At 59.2% G+C, this 24,173-nt stretch overlaps 2 protein-coding genes, 1 long non-coding RNA gene and 1 other non-coding gene across 9 annotated transcripts in view; 2 read left to right on the forward strand and 2 right to left on the reverse strand.

The window, feature by feature from the left end:
• The window catches only part of LOC147355860 (glutathione hydrolase 1 proenzyme), a 31,242-nt gene extending 22,674 nt beyond the window's left edge, over nucleotides 1-8,568 (reverse strand). The window contains exon 1 of one of the 6 annotated variants that reach the window (XR_015144069.1): nucleotides 7,359-8,013. The gene's annotated coding sequence lies outside the window, so the exon portion shown is untranslated. Of the gene's footprint in view, nucleotides 1-4,023; nucleotides 4,246-7,319 lie in introns of those variants that run through there. The other 5 variants (XR_015144067.1, XR_015144064.1, XM_086346087.1 and 2 more) reach the window with 5 other exon arrangements.
• LOC147355862 (uncharacterized) lies at nucleotides 5,569-16,173 on the forward strand. The gene is made up of 2 exons (XR_015144073.1): nucleotides 5,569-5,697; nucleotides 16,017-16,173. It is a non-coding gene; the product is annotated as an uncharacterized LOC147355862 (long non-coding RNA).
• On the forward strand, nucleotides 9,841-9,913 carry TRNAQ-UUG (transfer RNA glutamine (anticodon UUG)). The gene has a single exon. It is a non-coding gene; the product is annotated as a tRNA-Gln (tRNA).
• A 670-nt stretch (nucleotides 16,174-16,843) lies between the features above and the next one.
• SNRPD3 (small nuclear ribonucleoprotein D3 polypeptide) lies at nucleotides 16,844-24,133 on the reverse strand. The gene is made up of 4 exons (XM_086346109.1): nucleotides 24,035-24,133; nucleotides 22,034-22,177; nucleotides 18,482-18,674; nucleotides 16,844-17,064 (listed from the first exon to the last, which is right to left on the reverse strand). Exons 2-4 carry the CDS (start codon nucleotides 22,157-22,159, stop codon nucleotides 17,003-17,005), a joined length of 381 nt encoding a protein of 126 aa, XP_086202235.1. The 5' UTR covers nucleotides 22,160-22,177; nucleotides 24,035-24,133; the 3' UTR covers nucleotides 16,844-17,002.
• Between the last annotated feature and the right edge of the window lie 40 nt (nucleotides 24,134-24,173).

Genomic DNA, 24,173 nt, shown 5'->3' on the forward strand with positions numbered 1-24,173 from the left:
CAGAAGGAGCTGAAGTCTGCCGCCCGCCCCCCCGCCCCCCCCCCCCCCCCCCCCCCCGCCGTGGGCCGGTCCTCCCCCATCACGGGCCCTGGGCACCCTTCCCAAGCTGGACACACACCCTCCCTGCTGTGGGAGTCGGGGCTCTGGAGCCAAATTCCCCTGCGCTGGGATGCGAAGGGGCTGGGGGAGGAGCTATAAGGGGCAGCGGGCCCCCAGGGAAGACCCCTCCAGCGAGCGGCCCTCACCACGCACACAGACGCTTCCCCCACTTCTGCCTGGGAGCCTGAAGGCAGGCAGGTGCTGCCAGCCTGCCCAGAGCTGGGGTGAGATCAACCAGCACCCCCAAGGCCCCTGGCTCGCCCAGCTCTGCCGCCAGCCAAGGAGGGAGGGAGGGTAAATATTTGTCAAGGCAGGAGAGTCTGCGAAGGGTGAAAAAGTCAGGTACTATAGCTGCGCTGCGGCGGAGGGCTGGGGGGAGGTTCTGAGAACCGGTACCGGCACCGCCTGAAGCCGCCCCCCACCCCGCCCTGACCCCCAGTCCAGTCTCCTTCCTTTCGTCGCCAAAACGACCGACCCACGGTCAGCCCCGGATGCCCGAGGCTTTGGAGGCGCCGAGCGCCATTCCCCTCCGGTGACCCCAGTCCCTGGCGACACAGCTCGAGCCAGGACGAGCGCGGGCCGACGGCCTCCTCCAGCGACACCCCTAAACCGAGCGTGGGATCTCCGGGAACCCTGCAGGGGCCCTCCTCTTTCCCCCGCCCCGCTCCGGCCCGGCCAGGGCGCGCAGCCTCGGATCGCGCGCCCCGCACGCGGCGCATCCCTGGGCAGGAGCAGGGCCGGGGCGGGGCCGGGGCGGGGCGCCGGGCCGCCGGGCCTCCCGCCCGCTCTACGCCCGCCGCGCGGCGGCCATGGGGGCGCGGCTGGGCCGGCGGGCCGGGCCCGACGCGGGCTTGGAGGCCGGGGCGGCGGCGGGGTGCGGACCCGCGCCTTAGGAGCGCTGGGTGCGCGGGCTCCGCGAGATCCAGTCCACGCTCCGCGAGTGGCGGCCCGAGCGCGCCCGGCAGCTGCGGCGCCTCCTGCGCCAGGCGAGAGAAGGAGCGGGCCGGCCGGGGCTGGAGGCCGGGGAGGGGCCGGGAGGCAGTGCCGAGCGGGGGCGCGAGCGCCGGGCGGTTCCCAGGGGAGGGGACGATGGGGGTCTTGTCTAGGCCGCAGGGCGAGGCAAGGACGGAGGGCAGTGGGCTACAGCTGGGGAGGGGCTCCCTGGACCGTCCGGTCCGCTCGTCTCAGGGGTTTGAGGTCGGCTGTGGCTCCTAGCCTGGAGCTAGGTGCCTGCCTTCAGACCCTGCCAAGAAAGGAGGCCAGCTGGGGGCCAGTGGTCTTGTCCTGGGGGGGCAATGGGGAGACGGGAGGCCGGGCCCTGGATCCTGCAGCCAGGACCTGGGGGAGCTGAGCTGCCGCCCGGCTGGTCAGCGGGTGCAGCAGCCTCACCCTAGCAGCCCAGACAAGGCCCAGCCTCCTCGCGGGCAGTGCCCCAGGCCACTGAGGACACACGGCTGGCACCCCCTGTGCCTTCCCAGCATTGGGTCGGGGTGGGCGGGGCCCTGGCTCCACAGACGCCAGCCCCCAGCCCCGGGCTCCCAGGAGTCACCAGCGAGCAAGCTGCTGCCCTCTCTGCCGAGTCCTGGTGCCCTGCGGCCGCCACTGCCCGCCCCGCCCCGTGCGCTGAGATCGGCCTGGTGCACAGGTGGACATGCTCGGGAAGATGGAGGCTTGGAGAACAGCTGCGAGCCTAGGGCCGCAGAGCAAATTGGGGGCCAGCCGAGGCCGCAGCCCACCCCTCTGGGCTCCGCAGGCTAGAGGCTGGCCCTTTCGGGGGAGCTGTCCGCACCTGCAGAAGGCAGGCTGGGGTCCCTGGGACCCGGTCTGGGTCAGCCCCGGCTTCTTCTGGACCCTCCCTAGCTGGCATCTCCCACTTGAACCGTGTGTGAAGTGCAAGCAGAGCAGCATGCATCAGCCAGGGCCCCGGATCTCCGTCTGGCAAGGAGCCCAAGGCGCACTGGCTGGGTATTTTAGCTGGGTGTCCCAGAGTTGGTGCCCTGCCCTGTCCCATGGCCAACAGGGCCTCTGCAGTTTCGGCCCTCGGGCACTGGGGCCTGGCTTCCTGTGCCCTCCTGGGCTTTACGCACAGAGCGCGCTACTTTCTGGCTTGGGGTGGGCAGAGGCGCCTGAGGTCTGGAGGCCCATCCTGGTTGTGCCTGTCGCATCCTGTAAACGGACCCCCTAAAAGACAGCACGCCGGGTGCAAGGGGATAACAGGAGGAAGCCAGGGGGTGGGGGGCGGGAAGGACAGGGCAGGCCAGGGACCTGAAGGGGGATGTGCATGAGGCTGGGAGGCTGGACGGGGGCTGGACAGGGGGGCTGGTGGGTGGGGGAGGCCGTGGAGGCCAGAGTCTGAGGCTTGCAGACTGTCTCTGCCACCCCATGGCTGTGAGGACATTTGATCTCCACCAAGGGGGTCAAGCCCAGGGGTGTCGTGGAGCTGGCTCTGGCTGGGAGGGGCGGGAGGCCAGGGCCCCTGGGAGGAGGCTGTCGGGCCGAGGCCTGAGGCTGCTTGAGCGGTGCGCGGGCTGGGCAGGGGGTGGAGGGTGCAAGCGGGGTGGTCCCTGCGCTCTGCAGCGAGCCTGGGAAGACGGGGCTAGCAGCGTTCTCTACTGAGTGAGGGAACAGGAGCGGAGTGCCACCCCGACAGGAAGGGTGTGGACGGCAGCCATTGCGCAGGACTGCGGCCTAGGTGGGTAGAGGCGGGGGGACCCGAAGGGAATGCTGGAGGGTGGGGGCACTGGGGGGGTCATCAGAGCAGCCCCCCAAAGACAAGCCCAATCCCAGGGAAGGGCGTCCTGCAAGCCTGGGGCGGGGGCAGCGGTTGGGAGGGCGTCCAGGGCAGGGAGGCCGCGGCCCTGGCTCCCTCTACTCTCAGCGGCCTGCAGGATTTGGGCCCAGAACGGGCCCTGCTCACTGGCCTGCTTTGCAGGAACGCCGCCTTCCTCAGCCTGCCCACGGCCTGCTTGGGCCCCTGGCCCGGGACCTGCAGTGCCCCGAGGCAGTGAGGCCCACGCCCCAGGCCGGGCAGCGTGGTGGACGGGGGCCTGGAGTTGCCCTCGGGGGGCCCCCCCTGGCCTGCTGCATGCGTGGCCTCAGAAGGAGGGTCAGCGTCCCTCTCTGGGACCCCGTGCCGGCGTCGTGTGTGAGGCTGGCCTGCAGCTGCAGCCCATGGGAACCCTGCTGACCCCGCCCCGGGGTGTCACCTGTCATTTGGACCCGTTTCCTGAGCCGTGGGCCCGGCCCTGGGACCCAGGCAGGGGGTCGCGTGGGGAACCCTCGGGATCCAGAACACCCTGACAGACCCACTGAGTCCCAGTGCTGGGAGAGAGCCGGTCCACATGTACCCCTGTGGACAGGAGCCCACCGCCTCCCTGGGCAGTGCACGACGGGAGCAGATCTCTCCTCCTGCTGGGCTGGCCCCTGCCACCTGCCGTCCACCCTGCGGGCCCATCGGACGTCCCGCCGTGAGGCTGGCAGGGGCCTTGCTCCTGACAACCTGAGGCTGCCGCAGGCCCTGTCACAGTGAGCCCCGGCGTGAGACAGGGGCGCCCTCCCCCGGGCCCGGCCGGCTGTGAGCCGGCCCTGTCCAGGTGCAGCAGTCGCCGCAGGTGCCCCGAGGCTGGCCTGGAGCCGTTGCGGGGACCCCGGGCTTGCTGCCACTGTGCACGCACGCTGCTCGCAGAGCCTGGATGAAAGAATGTGCTGGGTGGCGGAGTGGGCTGGGTGCCGGCTCTGCGGAAAGCAGGCCGCCCCACATCCTGCCCAGCTGGGCCTCTGCGAGGGCCGGCTTAGGAGCGAGAGAGAGAGGGGGCCAGGATGGGGGCGGGGGGCGCCGTCAAACAGCCACCCTCCCCCGGCAGCCCAGACCCAGTCCACGGGCGCCGGCCCGCTGGACGGGGAGAGGGGGGAGGGCGTGCTGACCTGGCTGGCTCCTGTTTCCTGGGGCGGCGTGGGGGCAGCGGGGCTCCCTGGAGGGGCCTGGTCCCGGGGGGCGCTGAGGGCGCGCGGGGAGCCGGCGGGTCGCCCGAGGCTCTGGCCCGGGGCCTGAGGACCGGGAACAAGGGCCCATTGTCTGGGCCTCCTCCCGCCGGGCCCCGCGGGCCTCGGACCAGCCTGTCCAGCTCCCAGCGGGCAGCCTCTCCTGGCTGCGAGCCAGGCTGCGGCGGGGGGTGGGGGGGGGTCAGCCAGTGGGCGGCCCGAGGTCGGCCGGCTGGCTGTGCGCATGCCCGCGCTCGGGCCCCCGAGGCCAGCCTCCCTGACCACACTGCCCCCCGCAGCACCTGGAGCTCGGAGTCCTCCGGGCAGGACCTGCCAGCAGCTGTCTACGGCCTCGCCCCTCATGACAGGTGGCCGCGGGGGGCCCGCCCGCCCTGGAGGGAGGCTCAGGGCTGGAGAAGGGGCAGGCACGCGGTCCCCCAGCCCAAGGCACCCCCCCGGCCCGGCTCCTCTCCGTGGGAGCTACCGTCCCCACGCCTGGCCCAGGGCCCGGCCCCCTGGACCAACATGACCTCAGTGGCGGTCAGCTGAGTCCCCGCGGCAGCCTGGGAGGCAGGCGGCACCCAGGTCCTGTCACCAGGAAGGAAACTGAGGCTGGGGCAGGCGTGTCATGCCCAGGGCCACACCGTCCTCTGGGAACCCCCGGCCTGAGCGGGGGCTCCACGGCCAGCCCAGCGGCCCGCGCTGCTGCGGGGTCCCCCTCAGTCAGCCCACCGCGGCCTCGTGCGCAGACTCGTTCTGGCAACAGGCCACTGGCCCCCAGGCCCTGGAGCGCCTCCTTGGCCTCAGGCCTGAGGGTCCACGCTCGGTCTGGGGCCTGTGGGGGCTGTTCCTTGCCTTGGCAGGCGGGGGCCCTGGAGGTGCTCCCACCACTCTTGGCCCCCAGGCAGCCAGCCCCGGGCTCAAATGACAGAACCACAGGGTTCTGCGGGGGTGGGGGGCCCTCCTCCGTCTCGAGTTCCAGCTTATGACGCAGGGAGCCTCCCACAGGGCAGGTCCCAGCCCACGTTCCCCAACACGGCCCTCTTGCTTAGCCTGGGTCTGTTCCCTCTCTGGCCCCCAAGCCTCGGGGTGGGGGACACCAGTCACCCTCATAGGAGCATCCATCCTTCCAAAACGGTCAGTGACCTTCGAGGAGGCACGTGGAAACACTGATGGGTGGGCTCGGGTCCAGCACCCTGATTTGGAGACCTGGCTGTCCCTTAGTGCCATGTGGCCGTGGAGGAGTCGGGTCACCCCCGCCCCCAGCACCACGGGATAAGCAATGCCACCCCACTGGGTTGGCGTAAAAATCAGAGACAACCATCGTGACAGGTGTGGGGAGGCTGCAAACAGCGGGTTTTTAGAACGGCCTTGATGAGCACAGGTGCATCGAATCCTCACAACCAGGCTGCCTCTTAACCAAGGGGGAAACTGAGGCTCAGAGCTCTTGCCAGCATTGCCCGTGGCCACTCGCTCAGGAAGTGGCCGTGCGCAGGGGCCTGGGCCGCCCTGACTGGGGGTCGCCGCCTGTGGCCAGGGTGGTGGTGGCGGCGGGGCCCTTGTCAGTCCCTCCCCATCCGTGACTCTCCCGCAGCCTCCGGAAGACTCTGCCGGCAGGTGAGGCCGTGGACCTGTCGGGAACCCCCGTTGGCCCGGGACCCGCAGCCCGTCACGCGCTACTTGGGCTGGCAGGGCTGGCCCTAAGCTTCACAGGGTTCAGCGACAGGCTGCTGTGCCCGCTGCTGCCCAGCCTATGAGCCAGCACCCCTTGCCGCCCACCATCCACAAGGGCCCGGACCCGGGGCCCCGGCCCTGGCATCCCCCTGGGGCTCTGTGGCTGTGGGGCCCACGCCCCAGGCCTGCTGCACCGGGTGACCCGCCGGCCGCCTGGCTCCTGCCTCCAGAGCTCGTGGGCGGATGGGGTGATGGGGGCGGAGGTCCCCCGGGAGCCAGTGTGCGGAGGAGGAGGGGGGCCGGCACGTATAAAGGGCCACGTCCTCTCCACCTCAGCCTTTCTGCACCGTGGGCCTCGGGGGCCACTGGGCACCAGCCCGGCCCGTGGGGTGAGGAGAAGTGGGGGCCTGCAAAAGGGAGGGACCAGACTCACTCTGACCTCCCCTGGGTGCTCCCTGGACAGCGTCCCCTGGGAGGCCGGAGAAGCGGGAGGTCCGTCTGTGGGCGGGGACTTGGAGGGGACCTCCGGGGACCGGCCCTCAGGTCCGGGCAGGGCCTGGGCACCTGGAGGACGGGACCCAGAGCGGGGCAGAGCTCCTGCCTGAGCCCAGGCTGCTGAACACCCCCTCAACCGGGATTCCCTGGGCCAGGCACACGACTGTGCCGATGGGGCGAGGCCTGTCTCCCGTGGGGCGAACTGCTGCCCACCAGCTCTGGTGCCCACCCTCCAGGCCTCCTGTACTTGGTGAGTGGGTGGCTCCACAGGGCAGGGGAGGAGAGACAGCAGTCAGAGACAAAGAGCCCTGTGTTCTCTGCAGGCCCTGGGGGCCCCCATGCGGAGTCCTCCCCCATGGGGAAACCCAAGGGCGCATGCGGGGGTGGGGGGTGGGCACAGCTGGCAGCAGGAGGCCCGGGGGAAGCAGGACCCACGGGCGGGCTGCAGACCAGGCGCCTCCCTGCCCGCCCAGGCCTGCGTGGGGGGCTGGGCAGGGACGCCAAGCTAGTCGAACGGTGTCCCTGTGCCTGGCCCAGGGCGCCCCTGCAGGCCAGCGCCAGGGGCGGCGGGGTCCCCCGCCTCGTGGAGCGCCCCAGTGAACCCTCCCTAGAGCTCCGGCCCTCAACGGACCGCGAGCTGGCACCGTGACACTCGTCTGTAGGCCGCCGGATGCCCGGCAGCATCTTGGGCCAGAAGGGCGGCGTCAGGCCTGGGAGGGTAGGAGGGGGTGAGGTTAGGCCCCTGCCTCCCTGCGCCTGGGGGAGCCCTACCCAGAGGGGCTGGAAGGCGTGAGCGGACCCGTTCGGCCCAGCTCTGCTCCCCTCTGTGCAGCTCTCCGCTCTCTGCTGTGGGGTCCTCGCCCTTCCCCAGCCTCCTTGCTTTAACGACGTGGACCTGCCCAGTGACCCCCACTCTGGGACAGTGGGCTCGGGCCCCAGGGGGCTGGAGGATGAACAGGCTGGCCCGGGCCGGGCGAGCTGCTGAGCTGCATCCTGCGACTCCAGGCTGTGAGTCTGCGGCCTCCCCCCACCCCTCCTCCCTGCCCACCCCAGGCCCGCGTCTGCCAGACCTGGGCCTGACGACTGCGACCGCGTGGAGGGCGTCTCACCGGGATGCTGTGAGGACCGTGGCCGGTGTTGCTGGCCGAGCTCTGGCTGGATGCAGGCGGTGGCAGCTGGTCTCAATCTCCCGGCCTCTCAGATGGATGCCTGCGATGCCCCTGGCCAGGCAGGGGTGTGAAGCGGCTCTGAGCCAGTCTGCCCTGTTCCCATGCAGGTGTCCAGAGCCCCTTTGAGGGGCCCTTGCGAACCCCAGAGAGGCTTCCTCTGTGGGCAAGGACACCCAGGAAGCTGGCTGCAGGCGGAGGAGACACCAGGGGGGCCTGGCTGGGGCCGGTCCGCTCCTAGGCCCAGTCTCGGAGGCGGACAGACCTGGCCTGGTCCCGCCCGTCACCCGTGGACAGTGCGGTCCTCTCAGGGCCCGGCCCCTCATCTTGGGAACAAGGCTCACCGAGCCGCCCCTTGTCCCGCTGGCGCGAGGCTGACAAGGCTTGGAAAGGGCCTGCCGCATGGGGGGCACCAGGCAGAGGCTCTGCAGCGTCAGCGGGCCTCCACCCAGGGCTCTCTGGGTGGGAATGGCAAGAGCCCAGGCCCCAGGACAAGGCAGGGCTGACGCCATCTATTTATTTAAGAGCGCTCTGCAGCCTCGGCTGGGGCCAAGCACTGTTCCGATGGCTTTACACCACTTCAGTTCTCTCTGCATCTGCAGGAGGTGAGCGAACTGAGTCAGCAAGAGGTTGAGAGACCTGTCTGAGGTCAAAGGGCTAGGAACGGGGAGGAGCCAGGAGGTGAGCCAGGCAGCTGGCTTCAGTCTGGGGTGCTGCCCGTCTCCCAGCCATCGGGGGCCGAGGAGTCACCCAAATTCCCGCCAGGGGCGCCCAGCAAGCCAGAGGCCATTCGGCCATCATGACGGCCCTGCCGCAGCAAGGCCAGCCGGGATCTCCCTGGGCCTCTGTCTCCTCGAGTGCAAGACGGGGCGGTGGGGGGAGCACTGAGGAGCCAGGCTCTTCCTCTTCTGGGATGGAGGGACTGGTCAAGAGTGGGCTGGAAGTACTGACGATAGTTCTCAGACTGAGCCCCGCTGAGGCGTGTGGGATCCGTGCCCGCTTCTGGCAGGCTGGCAGACAGCTGCAGAAGCCTTCGTCCCTCTGGCCTCCACTTCTTGGGTCGTGCCAGCGTGTTGAGAGCATCAAGAGGAAAGAACGAAAACACGCCTGTCCTCTGCAGGACGGAGGTGACCAACGCGCGGGAACTTCTGTCCTGGAAGGAAGGACGTGTGAGCCCAGACAGAATGTTTTAATTAAAAACCCTTCCTCCTTGGAAGAAAAGCTGTGACAAACCTAGAGAGCGTATTTAAAAAGCAGAGACGTCGCTTTGCTGACCAAGGTCTGTAGAGTCAAAGTTAGGGTTTTCCCAGTGGTCGTGTACAGATGTGAGAGTTGGACCATAGAGCAGGCCGAGCGCTGAAGAATTGATGCTTTTGAACTGTGGTGTTGGAGAAGACTCTTGAGAGTCCCTTGGATAGCAAAGAGATCAAACCAGTCAATTCTAAAGGAAATCAACCCTGACTATTCATTGGAAGGACTGATGTTGAAGCTGAAACTCCAATACTTTGGCCACCTGATGCGAAGAGCCAATTCACTGGAAAAGACCCGATGCTGGGAAAGACTGAGTGCGGGACAGTCTGTGTGGAATTGATATCGCGCTTGTGCGTGCTCAGCGGCTCAGCTGTGTCCAGCTCTTTTGACCCCATGGACTGTAGCCCGCCAGGCTTCTGTGCACGGGATTCTCTAGGCAAGAATGCTGGAGTGGGATGCTATTTTCTCCTCCAGGGGATCTTCCTGACCCAGGGATTGACTCTTGCATCGCAGGCGGATTCTTTACCATTGAGCCACCTGGGAAGCATTCCCAAAGAATTGATCATTGATATTATCTCTTCCTTAAATATTTGGCACATTTCCTCAGGGAAGGCTCACAAGCCTGACGTTTTCTTTGTGGGAAGGTTTTCAACTACAATTCCAATTTAAGAGAAGTAGGGATATTCGGGTTAGCTGTTACTTCTCAGAGGGAGTTTTTGCATTTTTGATCTTCCAAGGAATTAGTCCATTTCATCTGAGCTGTGGAATTTGACATGAAGGTGTTCATAACTTTCTCTTTTATTCTGGCTGTACCGAGAGGCTTGCTGTCTATTTAAAAAAAAATCACTAACCTGCTGATGTGCGTATGGATAAGCAAAAGTGGCCTATCCATACAACAGAGTATCATTTAGCCTTAAAAAAAAATGAATTACTGACACATGCTATACCATGGATGAATTTTGAAGGCAAGGTAAGTGAAAGAGGACACAAAATATGATTCCGTGCATGTGAAATGTCCAGCAGGCAAGTTCACAGGAACAAAGCAGGTTAGTGATTTTTTTTAAAAATAGACAGCACTTAACACCTATATTAGGAAAAAAGAAAGGTCTTGGGTCAATGGTCTCAGCTATATCAATCTTGGACAAGAAGATATCACTGAAGAATCTAGAAGAATCCCCTGGCGGTCCAGTGGTTAGGACTCAGCACTTTGACTGCTGTGAGCCCGGGTTCAATCCCTGGTCAGGGGACAAGATCTTGCAAGCCTCTCGGTACAGCCAGAATAAAAGAGAAAGTTATGAACACCTTCATGTCAAATTCCACAGCTCAGATGAAATGGACTAATTCCTTGGAAGATCAAAAATGCAAAAACTCCCTCTGAGAAGTAACAGCTAACCCGAATACCCCTACTTCTCTTAAATTGGAATTGTAGTTGAAAACCTTCCCACAAAGAAAACGTCAGGCTTGTGAGCCTTCCCTGAGGAAATGTGCCAAATATTTAAGGAAGAGATAATATCAATGATCAATTCTTTGGGAATGCTTCCCAGGTGGCTCAATGGTAAAGAATCCGCCTGCGATGCAAGAGTCAATCCCTGGGTCAGGAAGATCCCCTGGAGGAGAAAATAGCATCCCACTCCAGCATTCTTGCCTAGAGAATCCCGTGCACAGAAGCCTGGCGGGCTACAGTCCATGCGGTCACAAAGAGCTGGACACAGCTGAGCCGCTGAGCACGCACAAGCGCGATATCAATTCCACACAGACTGTCCCGCACTCAGTCTTTCCCAGCATCGGGTCTTTTCCAGTGAATTGGCTCTTCGCATCAGGTGGCCAAAGTATTGGAGTTTCAGCTTCAACATCAGTCCTTCCAATGAATAGTCAGGGTTGATTTCCTTTAGAATTGACTGGTTTGATCTCTTTGCTATCCAAGGGACTCTCAAGAGTCTTCTCCAACACCACAGTTCAAAAGCATCAATTCTTCGGCGCTCGGCCTGCTCTATGGTCCAACTCTCACATCTGTACACGACCACTGGGAAAACCCTAACTTTGACTCTACAGACCTTGGTCAGCAAAGCGACGTCTCTGCTTTTTAAATACGCTCTCTAGGTTTGTCACAGCTTTTCTTCCAAGGAGGAAGGGTTTTTAATTAAAGCATTCTGTCTGGGCTCACACGTCCTTCCTTCCAGGACAGAAGTTCCCGCGCGTTGGTCACCTCCGTCCTGCAGAGGACAGGCGTGTTTTCGTTCTTTCCTCTTGATGCTCTCAACACACTGGCACGACCCAAGAAGTGGAGGCCGGAGGGACGAAGGCTTCTGCAGCTGTCTGCCAGCTTGCCAGAAGCGGGCACGGATCCCACACGCCTGAGCGGGGCTCAGTCTGAGAACTATCGTCAGTACTTCCAGCCCACTCTTGACCAATCCCTCCATCCCAGAAGAGGAAGAGCCTGGCTCCTCACTGCTCCCCGCCCCGGCCCCATCTTGCACTCGAGGAGACAGAGGCATGTATTGTAATTCAAAGCCAGTGCTGAAGAGAAAATTCTAAAAAAAACTGCTAGAGAAAAAAGGATTGCCTTAATTCTGTTTTGTTAGTGTTGCTTTGGGGTTTGTATTATACATTTTTAAAATGATCACAGACTTCAAGTAGTACGCCGTTTCTGGTGTAAGTATAATAGTATGTAGTATTCTCCTCTCAGCCTTTATGGTAATGTCGTGCGTTTTACATTCACACGTCAAGAGGATGATGGTTGGATGGCATCAATGACTCCATGGACATGAGTTTGAGCAAACTCAGGGAGACAGTGAAGGACAGAGGTCTTCACTTCTTTGTGTATATTCAGATTTCCATGTGCTCTGATTTCCCTTTTGCTAGATGAGTATCGTTTAATGCTTCTTGTACAGCAGGTCTCCTGGTGATTTCTTTCAGCCTTCGAATGTCTGAAAATGATGTATTTTGCCTTCGTCTTAAAAAGCTGCTCCTCTAACTACTGGATCCTAGATTGACAGCTTTCTGTCAACACTCTGAGGATACCGTTTCATGGTTTTTGTGTCTGCATGGTCCCTAGTGAGAAATGTCATCTTGTTTTTCTTCTTCTGATTATAACATTTCTTTTTTTCTCTAGCAGTTTTTTGAGAACTTTCTCTTCAGCACTGGCTTTGAATTACGATATACGCCTGGATCTCATTTTCTTGTGCTTGGAGTTCACTTGGCTTTTGAGATCTGTGGGTTTATAGTTTTCATCCAGTGTGGGAAGTTTGGGGCCATTATTTCTTCAAACACTTTTTCTGTCTCTCTCATCACCTCTCCTTCGGAGACTCCAACCACCCATATATTAGGAAACTTGAAATTTCCCCATAGTTCTTTTTTTTTTCCAAATTTATTTCTGGCTGTGCTGTCTTTGAAGCGCTCCGTTACTGAGTGTGGGCTCTCTCCAGTTGCAGAGCATGGGGTTCGCGGGCGTGGAGGCTTCAGTAGCTGTGGTGCAGGGGCTCAGCTGCCCCTTGGGAAGCGGGACTGAGCCTGTGTCCCCTGCACTGGCAGGCAGGATTCGGAACCAGTGGACCACCACAGAAATGCCCTTCCCATCCTTTTCTCTGTGTGTCTCATCTCGTATAGTTTCTATAATGTGTGCTGTGTGTAGCCGCTCGGTTGTGTCTGACTCTTTTCGACCCCATGGACTGTAGCCCACTAGGCTCCTCTGTCCATGGAATTTCCCAGGCAAGAATACTGGAGTGGGTTGCCACGCCCTTCTCCAGGGGATCTTCCCAACCCAGGGATCGAACCAGGTCTCCTGCATTGCAGGCGGGTTCTGTACAGCTGAGCTTCTATGCTGTGACATTCCCTGACCTTCTCTTCTGCACCGTCTCATCTACTATGATAGCTTAAGTTCAATGAGAAATTGCTTCTCTTCCTTCTTTCTCCTCCCACTACACCCTTGTCCTTCTTTACAGACCTTCCATGTCTTTTAACTTTTTGAATGTTTGAAAGAGCTCAACCAACCATCTTAACTGCCTTCCCTGCTCCTTCTAACCCGTGAGTCAGTTTTAACCTGTTTTGATGATTCTCACTACGGGCTGTGCTTTCCTGGCTCTTTGCATGGCTGGTAATCCTTGAATGGATGCCAGACACTGCGAATTTTACTTTGTAAGGTGCTAGATATTTTTATGTTCCTATAAATCTTTTGGGGCTTTGTTGGAGAATACAGTTAATTGACTAGACACAGCGTGATCCTTTCAAGTCCTGTTTTTATGATTTGTTAGCTGGGTCCACAGCCATGCTCAATCTAGGGCTCAAAGTTCATTTTTGAGGCAAAACTTTCCTGGATACTTGTCTTAAAAATACATCATATTTTTGTATTATTCATGTTTAAATGTCATTTACTGAGTATTTCAAAAATTTTAAAACCTTGGAGCCTTGCTACAGACTGCTCTTCCTAGAGCCAGTTAACTCCCAAATAGTAAACAGCTTGCTTGCACAGCATACCTTTCACATACAAATTAACCAAAGTCTAAACCAACCACCTTTATTTAACTCACCCATCAAAGCCATCACCTGCCGTGCCAGATACCACGCAACTGGAGACCACCCCTATAGCCCGGAGCCCTCTGCTCTGTTCAATCATCCAATTTCAGATGTCCTCAAACCGGCCTGCCTTGCCTCACCCCTGCTTCCCCTGTGGAGTCCACACTCAGGCCCTGGGTCGTGCCTCCCCGCCCCTCCTGCCCTTGACCCACCTGGGGTTTCCTCGGGTGACCCCGTGCGGCGTGGCACGCCCCTTGCGCTTGGGAAGTGTCGTCTCCACGTCTGTCACCTGTTACACCTAAAATAACATTCTTGGTCTAACAGTGTGCCCACTGCTGTGAGTCAGGGCTTCCTCTGGCCGGGGGGAGCGGGAACCGTCCCCACGTCTGTGTGGCGCCGCGTCTTCCCCACGGCTTCCTTCCTGGCCCGTCTCCTGGGTATTTAAGAGGAGCCTCTGCAGCCCCCGGGGTCCCTGTGCGGCTTGCTTCTTCCTGCTGTCTGTCCTCTGAACTTGAGCTGCCTGGGGGTGTCTGGACTCTCAGCTGGCTCCTCAACCCGGGTAGGCTGCAGCTCCCCTCACTGCCGCAGCCTGGAAGCCCTCACCAGGCGGTAAGGCCACCTCGTGTGTTTCCCAGCTCTCAGGGGTTACTCTCCTTCAATGCCCTGAGTATTTTTTTTTTTAAGGCATGAGGGTAAGTTTCCATCTTGGCCAGAAGCAGGGGAAAAAAAAATCCTGTGTGCTTTATTATTTTTTTTAAGCTTATGAAACACTCAGCAGGTGTGTCTAGAAGCAGGGATGGTATCAGTGCATCCGCCGAGTCTGCACCCCCTGGTGCGGGTAAGAGGCTGGCATCCCTCTCAGGCTGTGCATCCGCCGAGTCTGCCCCCCCGCCCCCCCGCCCCCCCCCCCCCCGTGCAGGTAAGAGGCTGGCAGCCCCTCAGGCTGTGGCCCAGCTGTCCCTGCGACACCGCCCTTGGATCCATGTCTTCTTTAACAGGCCACGTTGCTTCCAACCTTATTGTTTTTCTTAAACTGCAATTTTCTATTTAAAAATTTTTAAATGTATTTTAATTTTTGAGGGTTGTGCAGGGTGTGGGATCTTAGTTCTTTGACCAGGGATCGAACTCAAATTCCCCTGCAGTGGGACTATGCAGTCTTAACTACTGGAGCCCCAGGGAAGGCTGGAGGCCCTATTAACAAAAAAAAAAAAAACAAAAAAACCACGAAACAAAAAAAAGGGACTTTCAGAGAATCACCTAGGAGAAATCTACAAAGGAGACCAAAAAACAATGGGGGGTTAGGGGAGGCAGGGATAGGAAGAAGTAAAACAGGCAAAGCCCTGGAGATCCGACAGCCGAACAACACAGATTCCAGAGAGAAAACCAAAGGAAGGAAATCATTAACAAGCAATTCAAGAAAGCTTCCCAGAAACGAAGGATTAAAGTCCGTTCTGAAAAGGTTCACTGACCCACAGACCTTGGCTGGGGCACGCTGGTGTGAATCCTGGAGCCGGGAGAGACAGTTACATACACAGGTCCGTCCTCAGGACAGCCCCGGACTTCTCCACTGCAGCACGGGGTGCCTGATGGAAAGGTAACACTGCCTTCAATATTCTAACGGAAGCAAACTCCCGCCTGGAGTCTCATCCTCCACGGAGTGAGAGAGGAGAAGCAGCTTTCCAACACATACCCCTTCTACAGCAGAGGTGGGAGGAAGAAGTTACACAAACCACAGGAGACCTCAAGAGGAAAGCCCGCAGGCAAGGCCTTAAGCACAGAGGAAAGCCGGCCCAGCCTGGGGCCAGCCGAGGAGAGAGGGACCAGACGGGGGGATGGATGTCTTTACACAAGTCTGGGCGGGCCAATCGAGGAGAGACTGACCGGACAGCGGGGATGGATGTCTTTAGACAAGTCTGGGCTGGGACTAGCACCAAGCAGGCAGGAAGCGAAGCAGGAAGAATGTCCCGGGCGGGCCAGAAGTTCACTCATCATGGAAAAACCCGAACAAACCTTCTGGCCCACCCAATAAGAGGATTACTAATTCTAGGAAAGAGAACGTTCTGCATGAAAGCGATCCCATCTGCCACCTGGCTCAGCTGTAATCAAACACCCGGGCCTAATCCCTAATAACAGAAACACCGAATATGATCAAGTCAGAATTACAGTATCAGGGAGATGGGCCACAGGGAGCCCACGTCGGTAGGCAGGACGGAAAAGCTAAAAGATAAATGCCCGAAACGAAACACCAAGGAGGAGCCACACAAACAGGTTTAAATGGAGACACGGAAGCAAATACGGACAAGCAGCCCCGAGCTGAGAGGGCTGGGCGGAGGACTGAAGAGACAGCGTAACAACAAACCCCCCAGAACCACCTGCTCTTTCAGTACAAGTAACGAATCTGTTTTTTCCTAAAGTGCGGGACATAAAGCTGTTTTAGGGTAACTTTATTGTTTTATAAAACTTCCAGGGAATTCCCCGGCAGTCCAGTGGTTGGGCCTCAGCTGCCGAGGGCCCAGGTTCGATCCCTGGTCAGGGAACCAAGGTCTCACAAACCATGAGGTGCGGCCAAAAAAAGTTAACGCTCACATAAAACAAGGCACTCTAGGCCACGGTCAGAATGTGGACGTGGATATGCTGAGCCGGAATCCCTGAGTGGGGACAGCAAGGGCACGGCTCAAAACAGGTTCCCGAGCCCCCATCTCCAGGGGAGGCGCTGCGGGGGCTTCAGTCGTCTCTGCGTGCATCTCAGCAGACCTGTTCCTTTTCAGAAACAGATATTCCTTATCAGAAACAGATGAACTCTAGGTCGCATCGAAAGCAAATTACCTCCTTCCACAGGGAGTTCACTGGAAGCTGCCCCCAGCCACCCTTCATTGAACTTGTGGGAGGAGCTCTGGGGGCATGGTCCTGGGAACTGACCGGAGGGCCGCGACCTCGTGGCCGTGCTGCGACCTCGGGACGGAAGCTCGCTAGGGGACCTCCCGCTCCCCCAGCACCGGGACATCTGTCCAACAAGCACCATCTAGGGCCGACGACCAAGTCCCTCGCCTCCAGTTTCTGCCGCAGCTCATCCTACACAGGAGCCCTGCCGGCCCCTCTCCGGTGTCCGACTTCTCCATGCTGCTTTTCCAGTTCGGGGCTGCCGTCAGCTACTGGTGTCACACACCCCGTCTCTGCGTTAGCAGCCGCCGCTGTGCCCGTCCACGCCAAGCGCTGTGATAAACACACAGAACCTGTCTCCCGGGTCAGCGCAAAACTGCTTATGAAGCCAGTACCCCAGGAGCCACGGGCTCTCTGAATGACCTTCTAATATCAGATCACCTCTGCTAGACGCTGACTCACTGGGGTTTGTAGGTGGCAAGGTCTGGGTCTCGGTTTTTTCCCCACAGGCACGACCTGGGTGTCCTGTTGTTCAAGCTGAGCTGACACTGCTCCCGAAGAGGCTGCCGCGTGCGTGACCGCGTGCCAGCAAGGGAACCCATGCGCCCTCGGAGCCCCTCCAAGCACTTAGCCAGTGCTGGCTGGGACGGCGGCCTCTGCGCTAATCAGTAACTGCGCTACTTCAAACTGGCACTTCCCCAGCACATCTCCCAGGGTGTCAAAGCCTAAGCTGCGGCCAAAGCAAACACAACAAAAAGCTACAAAAGGAACACAGAGTCCTCAGATTCTCAAAAAGAAAAAAACCACCATATTTATTTAGTTCAACATTTTATCCACATCTAAAGAAAACGATGCCTACAAATAACCTAGGACATAGGCACGCATCCCGACCCTGATAATCTAAAAGAAAAAAAAGGAGCAAAGTTCTGTCCAACAGATAAAATTTATCTTCGCTTCTGGAAGATGTTTCCACGTCCCATTCCGCGTCCTCTGCCTCTTGCGGCCACTGAAACGGGAGAGAAAAGACGAGGCAGGTCGGTAAGGACCCTCACCACAGAGGAGCCAGAGCCCAGGACGCTGGCCACAAGGGGCCTGAAGGCCCCCAGTCCGGCAGCAGGCCTGCCCGCCGCACCTCACAGGGAAAGAGCCCCGGGAGGGGTGGGTGCCCGGGCAGAGCTGGAGCGGACGCCGTGAACCGTCTCCTGGCCCAGCACTGCCCACCAGAAGCTGGGGGCAGGGCCCTGCGGTGACAGTGGTTGGGGAGCCCGTCCGGGAAGCAGAGAAAAGACGAATTCTCAGAGCTGCCCCAGGATGAGCAGACAGAACACTGCAGATGCGTTTACTTCACACGTAAAACTCTGAAACAGATGTGAAGTGTTAACGTCTATTCAATCTGGGTGAGGGATCTTGTTCTCTGAGCTGTTCTGCATGTGTGAAATGTTTCTGAACAGGGGAGGGGGAACCACAGATGAAAACCCCAGACCACCCCTCGATGAAGACCGCTGTTCTCTGAGACTCAGGTCGGAAGAGGGGACCCGTGGCTTTGAAGAAGAGAAGATGCCCTGCCGGCCTCTGGACTCTCCTCCCAAGAGCTTGGAGCTGACCCAGGAGGGAGGGCAGGCCGTGAGAACCCGGCTGCCGGCTGGGGGCGCCGCCTCCTAGAGCCCCGACAGAGACGCACAGCAGCCGCTGCAGCTCAGCCTTCGCACCTTCCCAGGACAGGCCAGGGCGAGGAGGAGGAGGCCCCTCGGAGCCCCAAGGCCACCTGAGTGGGACAGGCCTGGCGCAGTTACAGGCCTGAGGAGCATCGAGGGGCCTTCTGGCTCTTCACCGACAGACAGGCCGCTCCTAACAACTCACCGGTTTCCTAGCGGATCACCGCGCAGAACCCTCCAGGACCCTGACACACAACACTGGGTGGGCTAACCCAAGGGAAAAGGCCGGGCCAGTCACGGGGAAGACCCCGTCCCACTTCTGGAACGCAGTAAAGGAAAACTGCGTTTGGCTTCCTCTAACGGGTAAAAGACGGCTCCAGACGGCTGACTTCTGATCCAAGAGCGCCCCTCCCCACACCACCTCCCTCGCTCAGGCTGGGTGTCAGGAGACACCCCAGCCGCACAGGGACCCAACCCCAGCCCTTCAGGGCCCGCGCCTCCGCTCAGCAAGCAGAGCAGGGCAAGCTCCCTGCAGTCACCGCAGCAGACTCATCCACTCTCATCTGAGCCCCCCTTTCTTCTAAGGCGCCGCTGTGGATCTCGCATACGTCCTGAGTGGGGTCGAGTGAGGCAAGACAGAGAAGACGGGGCCTGGGGATCCCCAAGACTGCGGGGGCAGCGGTGTGGAGCCAGCTGCCCCGGTCACAGGGCCTTCCTAAAAGGCCACGACATGCCCGTCCACCACAGCCCTGCGCCCGCGGCACCTACCCTGGGCCTTCAGGATGGCCGCCTTTCCCCGGCCAGCGCCCGAGCCCTGGTTTTTGTTCTTCATGCTCTTCAACATGGGCGCGTTTTTCAGCATGTCGGGCAGAATCAGGAAGCGGATCTTGCTGCCCCGGATGTACACCTGCTCCAGCTGGGCCACGCGGCCGTCTCTGTACGTGACCGTGATGTTGGACATCTGCAAGGAAACCGCCCTTGTCAGTAAGGTCAGGGGCACCGGCAGAGAGCAGGGGGCGTGAAGGCGAGCCCTGGCTGGAGGGAGGGAGACCAGAAATGCAGATGCGCACGTCACAAGAAAAAGCCGGGGACCCCAGAGCGCCTGCGGTGTGTGCCGGGGTGGGGCTGCGCTGAGCACCTCGCAGTACGCCAGTTCCCACTTGAACGGACTGAAAACCCAAGGCTGAACGGCCAGCACGCAGAGACTCCTAACTGGAACCTGGGCCTGGCCCCCAAGCCCCGATTCTGCCATCCGCAGGCCCCCCGTCAGCGTGTGCCACGGGTCAGCTGCTGTGAACGGGCCGCAGTGGCTCAGCACCGCCTGGCCGAGCCTCGCGCACCCCCGCATTGGGCTGCAGAGGTGCCCCCAGGGTCGCGAGTGCCCCAGATGCGGTGCCGCCCACAACTGGACCACACAGGACTCAGGAGCAGGGCCGTCGCCGCAACTACGCAGCCCCTCCAGCCTGTGGGCAGATGTGTATGCCGGCAGCGGGGCAGTGGGGGTAGCCAGAGGAGAATCCAACCAGGAGACTGGCCGGTCGTGGGAAGGCAACACAAACCTGCCCGTGCCAATCTCAACAGGCACCACGTTAACAGCGAGGGCAGCTCACTCCACAGCCTTCTGGGCGGAAGAGGGTCACAGTCTACTCACAGCGGGTCAAGCCCACGTCGCACAGCGGAGCGCTGGTCCCTGCTTCCTGACGCGTGTCCTCACCTTACCCCGACCTGCTCTCTCCTTCAAGTGCTAGCTGCCCCCTGCCCCGGCCTGTGCTGGAGCCCCTGGCCTGCAGAAGGGGCAAATGTACTCCCAGCTGGCCTGCGGTCTGTTCGGGGGCTCTCTGCCCCAGGCCGCCTCTCCTCCAGCCCACCCTGAGCACCCGGACAGGCCGTTCTGAAAAATCAACGACAGTCAGACTGCGTGCTCTCACGACCGGCACGTGTCCGCCCAGGCTCGAGCTGCTCACGTCAGGGCCAACAATGATGGCAACGATAGTAACCCCTTCACAAACACACGGACAGTGTGAGCCCACATGGAAAACAAGCGCATGAATAAACGGAGAGGCACGCAGAGCAGACCCAACAAACACAGAGTACCACGAGGAAAGACATCACTCTTGCAAGGGTTATAATAACACCAAGATTCAGGCAGGAATCTTCACTGGAAGCAAAGCAGGGCTGACCACTGGGAGACCGCTGAGAAACAGAGTGTTACAAGGCATTCACTTAAAGAACCTCCCCAGGAAGCGCTCATCAGTTACAAAAGGAAAAGGAGCCCACGGTGGAGAGAACACACACTGCCTTAACCAGAAGATCAAGGTTCACGTCGCACAAGGGGCACACAGGGGTCAAGGGGCACACAGGGCTTTCGGGCCTCAGTGATGCCCCGAGGAGACAAAAATCACAACACCCCAAAAAACATAACCCAAATCTAATGAGAAAACATCAGAGAAGCCCTAATCAAAGGACAGCCTAACAAAACAACTGGCCTCTAGTCTTCACCAAGTCATCAGTGGTGTGAAAAAGCAAGCCTGGAGCAACTGCTGCGGGATCTGCTAAGCGCACTGAGGGGTCCGGGCTGGGCGCGAGGGGCAGCCTGCAGACCCGAGAAACTGGAGGCGCTGCAGGGGGCAGAACGGAGCCCACGCCGGGACGCCGGGCTCAACAGCGCAGCAGGAGGAGGCACACGCATGGGCGCACAGGCACACGGGCACGCAGTGAGGGGCTGCTGGGACCGCAGCCCGCTGCCCAGCAGCTCAGAGAACACCGCGGGAGGCTCCCACAGACCACCGTGCCACGGCAAGAAAGCGCCCGCAACAACCTGGCCCCGAAGGGGTGAGCATGCCAACGCCCGCAAAGCATCACTTCCACGGGAGCCGTGAACCATCACCTTCCCCGCAAAACGTCTGGGAATCGTGCTGCTTTAAGTATAGTCAGATTTTGGACTTGGCCCGTACTTTTTTTTTTAAAGATAACATTTACTGTGCTTTGATGATCACAAACTTAACACACGATTTGTCATTTCAAAATGAGAAAAATATTTTTAAAAATTGTGGAGAAGGAAAATGGCAACCCACTCCAGTACTCCTGCCTGGAGAATGGAGGGAGGAGCCTGGTAGGCTACAGTCCATAGGGTCGCAAACAGTCGGACACGACTGAGCGACCTCACTTTCAATAACATATCATGCCTCACCGAAAAGCAACTACTCACATGAGTCTTCCTCAAAATCTTTTTAAAGCATTCCATTTATCATTTATAGCCTGGTTCTCATTTTCATAAAACCAGGAGCACTGTGGAGCTCTGTGTCTCCCCACTATGTCCGTGGCATTTTACCACATTAAATACTCTTCCGCACCACCTTACTGGGTGAGTAATATTCTTCACAATGTGCACCAGTTTGGGTGATCAGAACTTTTTTACCTTATCAGCAACGCTGGCTGAGCTGAGCATCCTCAGGGCAGCGCCGCCATCTGAGGCTCTCCTAGTCACCACCCGCGTCTCTGGGTCAGACCCGCGCCCTAGACTGAAAGCTCTCCTGCTCCTGCCCTTGGCCCTCTGCAGCTCCCCCAGTCAATCTCTTGCCAAGTTAACTCTGTCCGCCTTTTACAGATGAGCAAACAGGTAATTAACGTTAATTAATAAAGCCAGCTGAAATTCAAACCCACACCAGACTCCAAAGCCCAAGCTCTTAAACAGAAACTGCATCCCACACTCTGTGAAGTGATGCTACACGAATCCTCGCGCCGTGGGAAGGGAACCACACCGAGCAGTGGGCCCAACACGCCTCAGCAGAGCGACGTGCAGCGGGGAGTCCTGTAACCTCACTCCTTCCATTTTACGGATAGAACTATCACCCAAAGCTGCTTACCCGGCCAAGTATCTGCTCTAAGTGCGCTCACACGAGGCGCTTCTGCTACAAAAATGGCTGATACACGCAGTGTGTGAGGGAAGAGTCGGCTAACTGCAAAGCATCACGCAAGCACGCTTGGAGGGCGGGGGAGCTGAAGCTGACGGCTCCCCTGAAGGCTGTGCTGCTTCTGTTAAACGGGCCCAAAACGTGTGAGAAGACGGCCACGGGACTGGGAGAAACGGAGGATGAGCGGTCCAAACAGCCCAATTCTAGGAGGTTACACATTCTCAACCTCCAAGTGGCCCTCACCGAAGCCCGCCTCTCTGGTATCTCCAACAGGGCCTGGCACAGCTTGGGCACTTGGCGAGCAACCGCTGACCAAGAACTCCAAGGAGCGCCCAGCCGCCCGCATCCCGCCCTCCAGGCCTGCGCCCGCCCCAGGCCCGCCCCAGCCCCGCGCAGAGCAGGGCACCTGGCAGTTCATGTTGTCCTCCGCCTCGATGAGCTTGCCCCGGTACACCTCGCCCGTGTTCGTCTCACACGTCACGATGTGACCCTCGGCCTCGTGGAGCACTTTGATCGGCACGCCAATGGACATCTCGGCAGGAAGAGAGCTCTATGGCGAGAAAGAGACGGCAGTCACTTCATCTTTCGAAGCCCGAGAAGGCATGCGGCAAACACAAGCCCTCAAAGCTGACACTCTGGAAAACTTAGCAAAGTTGCCAGAGGTGCACTATTTTGTTTTAGCTGAATTCTGAGCTTGAAGGACCTATCTGGCAAACACATGCAAGATGTGGGTGGGGAGGAATGGGAGGCTAAACAGGGGGAAAGCTAACGGGAATGAAACTGCCTCCCATTTTCCTTCCACCACAGGTCCCTTGAGTGTGCGTGTTAAGTCACTTCTCTGACTCATTTCGACCCCATGCACTGTAGCCCATGAGGTTCATCTGTCCATGGGATTCTCCAGGCAACAATACTGGAGTGGGTTGCCAAGCCCTTCTCCAGGGGATCTTCCCGACCCAGGGATGGAACCCGCATCTCTTACACCTCCTGCGTTGGCAGGAGGTCTTTTTAACCGTGCCGTTTGGGAAGCTCAGAAGGGGCTGTGCGTTTAATTCAACCCATTAAGCGCTCTCTGACCGTCTACTTACTTCACCATTAAGCTAAAGAAAAAATATCCAAGTGTTCACAAAGTGATGGTGTGCTACAAGTAGGAAATGCTCATCCTGGAGGGAAAATATAACCAGGGAAAACCCGACTTGATCTAATTAAGAGAGAAAAAAAGCAAGTGGGTTTTTTTTTTTAATCCCAAGATGGGTGTATAAAACAAAAACTTCTGTAAAATGAAATATTTTCTGCTCTCCAGTAAACAAGCCACATCGCAGCCATTTGGTATTCCAGCCTTCCAAATGCAAATTTTTAAGCCCAAGTAAAAACCATACTGGCTTTTTGGCAGCTGGCTGAGGAGCTAGGGGATGTGAGAAGCACAAGAGGCAGTCCCTCGAACCTTAGCCTTAGGGTAAAGGAGGAATTAGGATGTGAATGACCAAAGAGCAGGATTTGGCCCCAGATAGCTGATATGCATATGAAAGAAAAGATTTCAGAAAGCCCGGAGTCTTGCATCTTCCCAAATAACAGAAAAGTGTTAAATCTCTTCAGGCAGGAGACCTGGTCTCCGTTACTCAACGGTCATCTTTTAATATTCAGATTACCTGCCCCTTGCTGCAAACTTCTTCGCAGCCTGACTACACCCCACCCAACATTTCTCTCTCCCGGGGGTCGCCTGAAATCCTGTCTTCCGGGCTCGGAGTCCTCATGATTCCCACCGAAGAAACCTAATTCTCAGCTTTTAGGTGGCGGTATTTTTTCGGTTGACAGGCAGCAGGAGGTTGGAACACAACCATGTGTGGTCAAGAGAAGAAAAGGACTGGGAGAGGTTAGGAAAAAACAGGTTCCGTTCGTGAGGACAACGCTGAACCGCAGCTGGGGGAGCCGGGGCAGCACAGAGACCAGGCCATGGAAGGGCAGCCGGAGTTACAAAATGCATGCAGCACGATTTAGAAGCAAGGAAATGTGGTAACTTGTGTTTTAAGCGTGAGTGGATCAGGCCCTGGAAGGGGGAGGGAGGCAGAGATGACAAGGGCTTTGAAAAGCATCAGCCGGGTAGGGATCTGGGGGAAAGGTGGCCACCAGCCAGGAACGATCTCAAGACCACTGCCTGGATAGTTCGAGAAACACCGGCCTGGAGAGCTTCGGAAACCGAGGAGCAAGTACTTCGGGGGAAAAGCTAGCGAACGCAGCTCCAGGCGCCTGTGAGGCGCCGCTGAGGGTCTGGGTGGCCGGGCTTCCCACGTCTCTCCCTCCCCGAGCCCCGCGGAGCTCCCCGGCGGCACGTCCTCCTCCAGCCCCCCGGCCCCTCGCGGGACCTCGGCCCAGCCCTCGCCCGCCCCCGCGCCCCCGGCCCTGTCCTCACCGGCTCCGGTCTCCTCTTTCAGAGGCTGCAGGGTAGACGGAACTCAGGCGACCGCGAAGGCGTGAGGTGCGCGAATGGCGGGCCGCGCGCTCCCAGAACACCACGCGTTCCCAAAATGCCTCGCGCAGTGCCCGCCCCC

This window comes from Bos grunniens, chromosome 17, assembly GCF_055505025.1.
Source record: "Bos grunniens cultivar Pamir isolate PY7600 chromosome 17, Bosgru_T2T1.0, whole genome shotgun sequence".
Taxonomy (NCBI): Eukaryota; Metazoa; Chordata; class Mammalia; order Artiodactyla; family Bovidae; genus Bos; species Bos grunniens.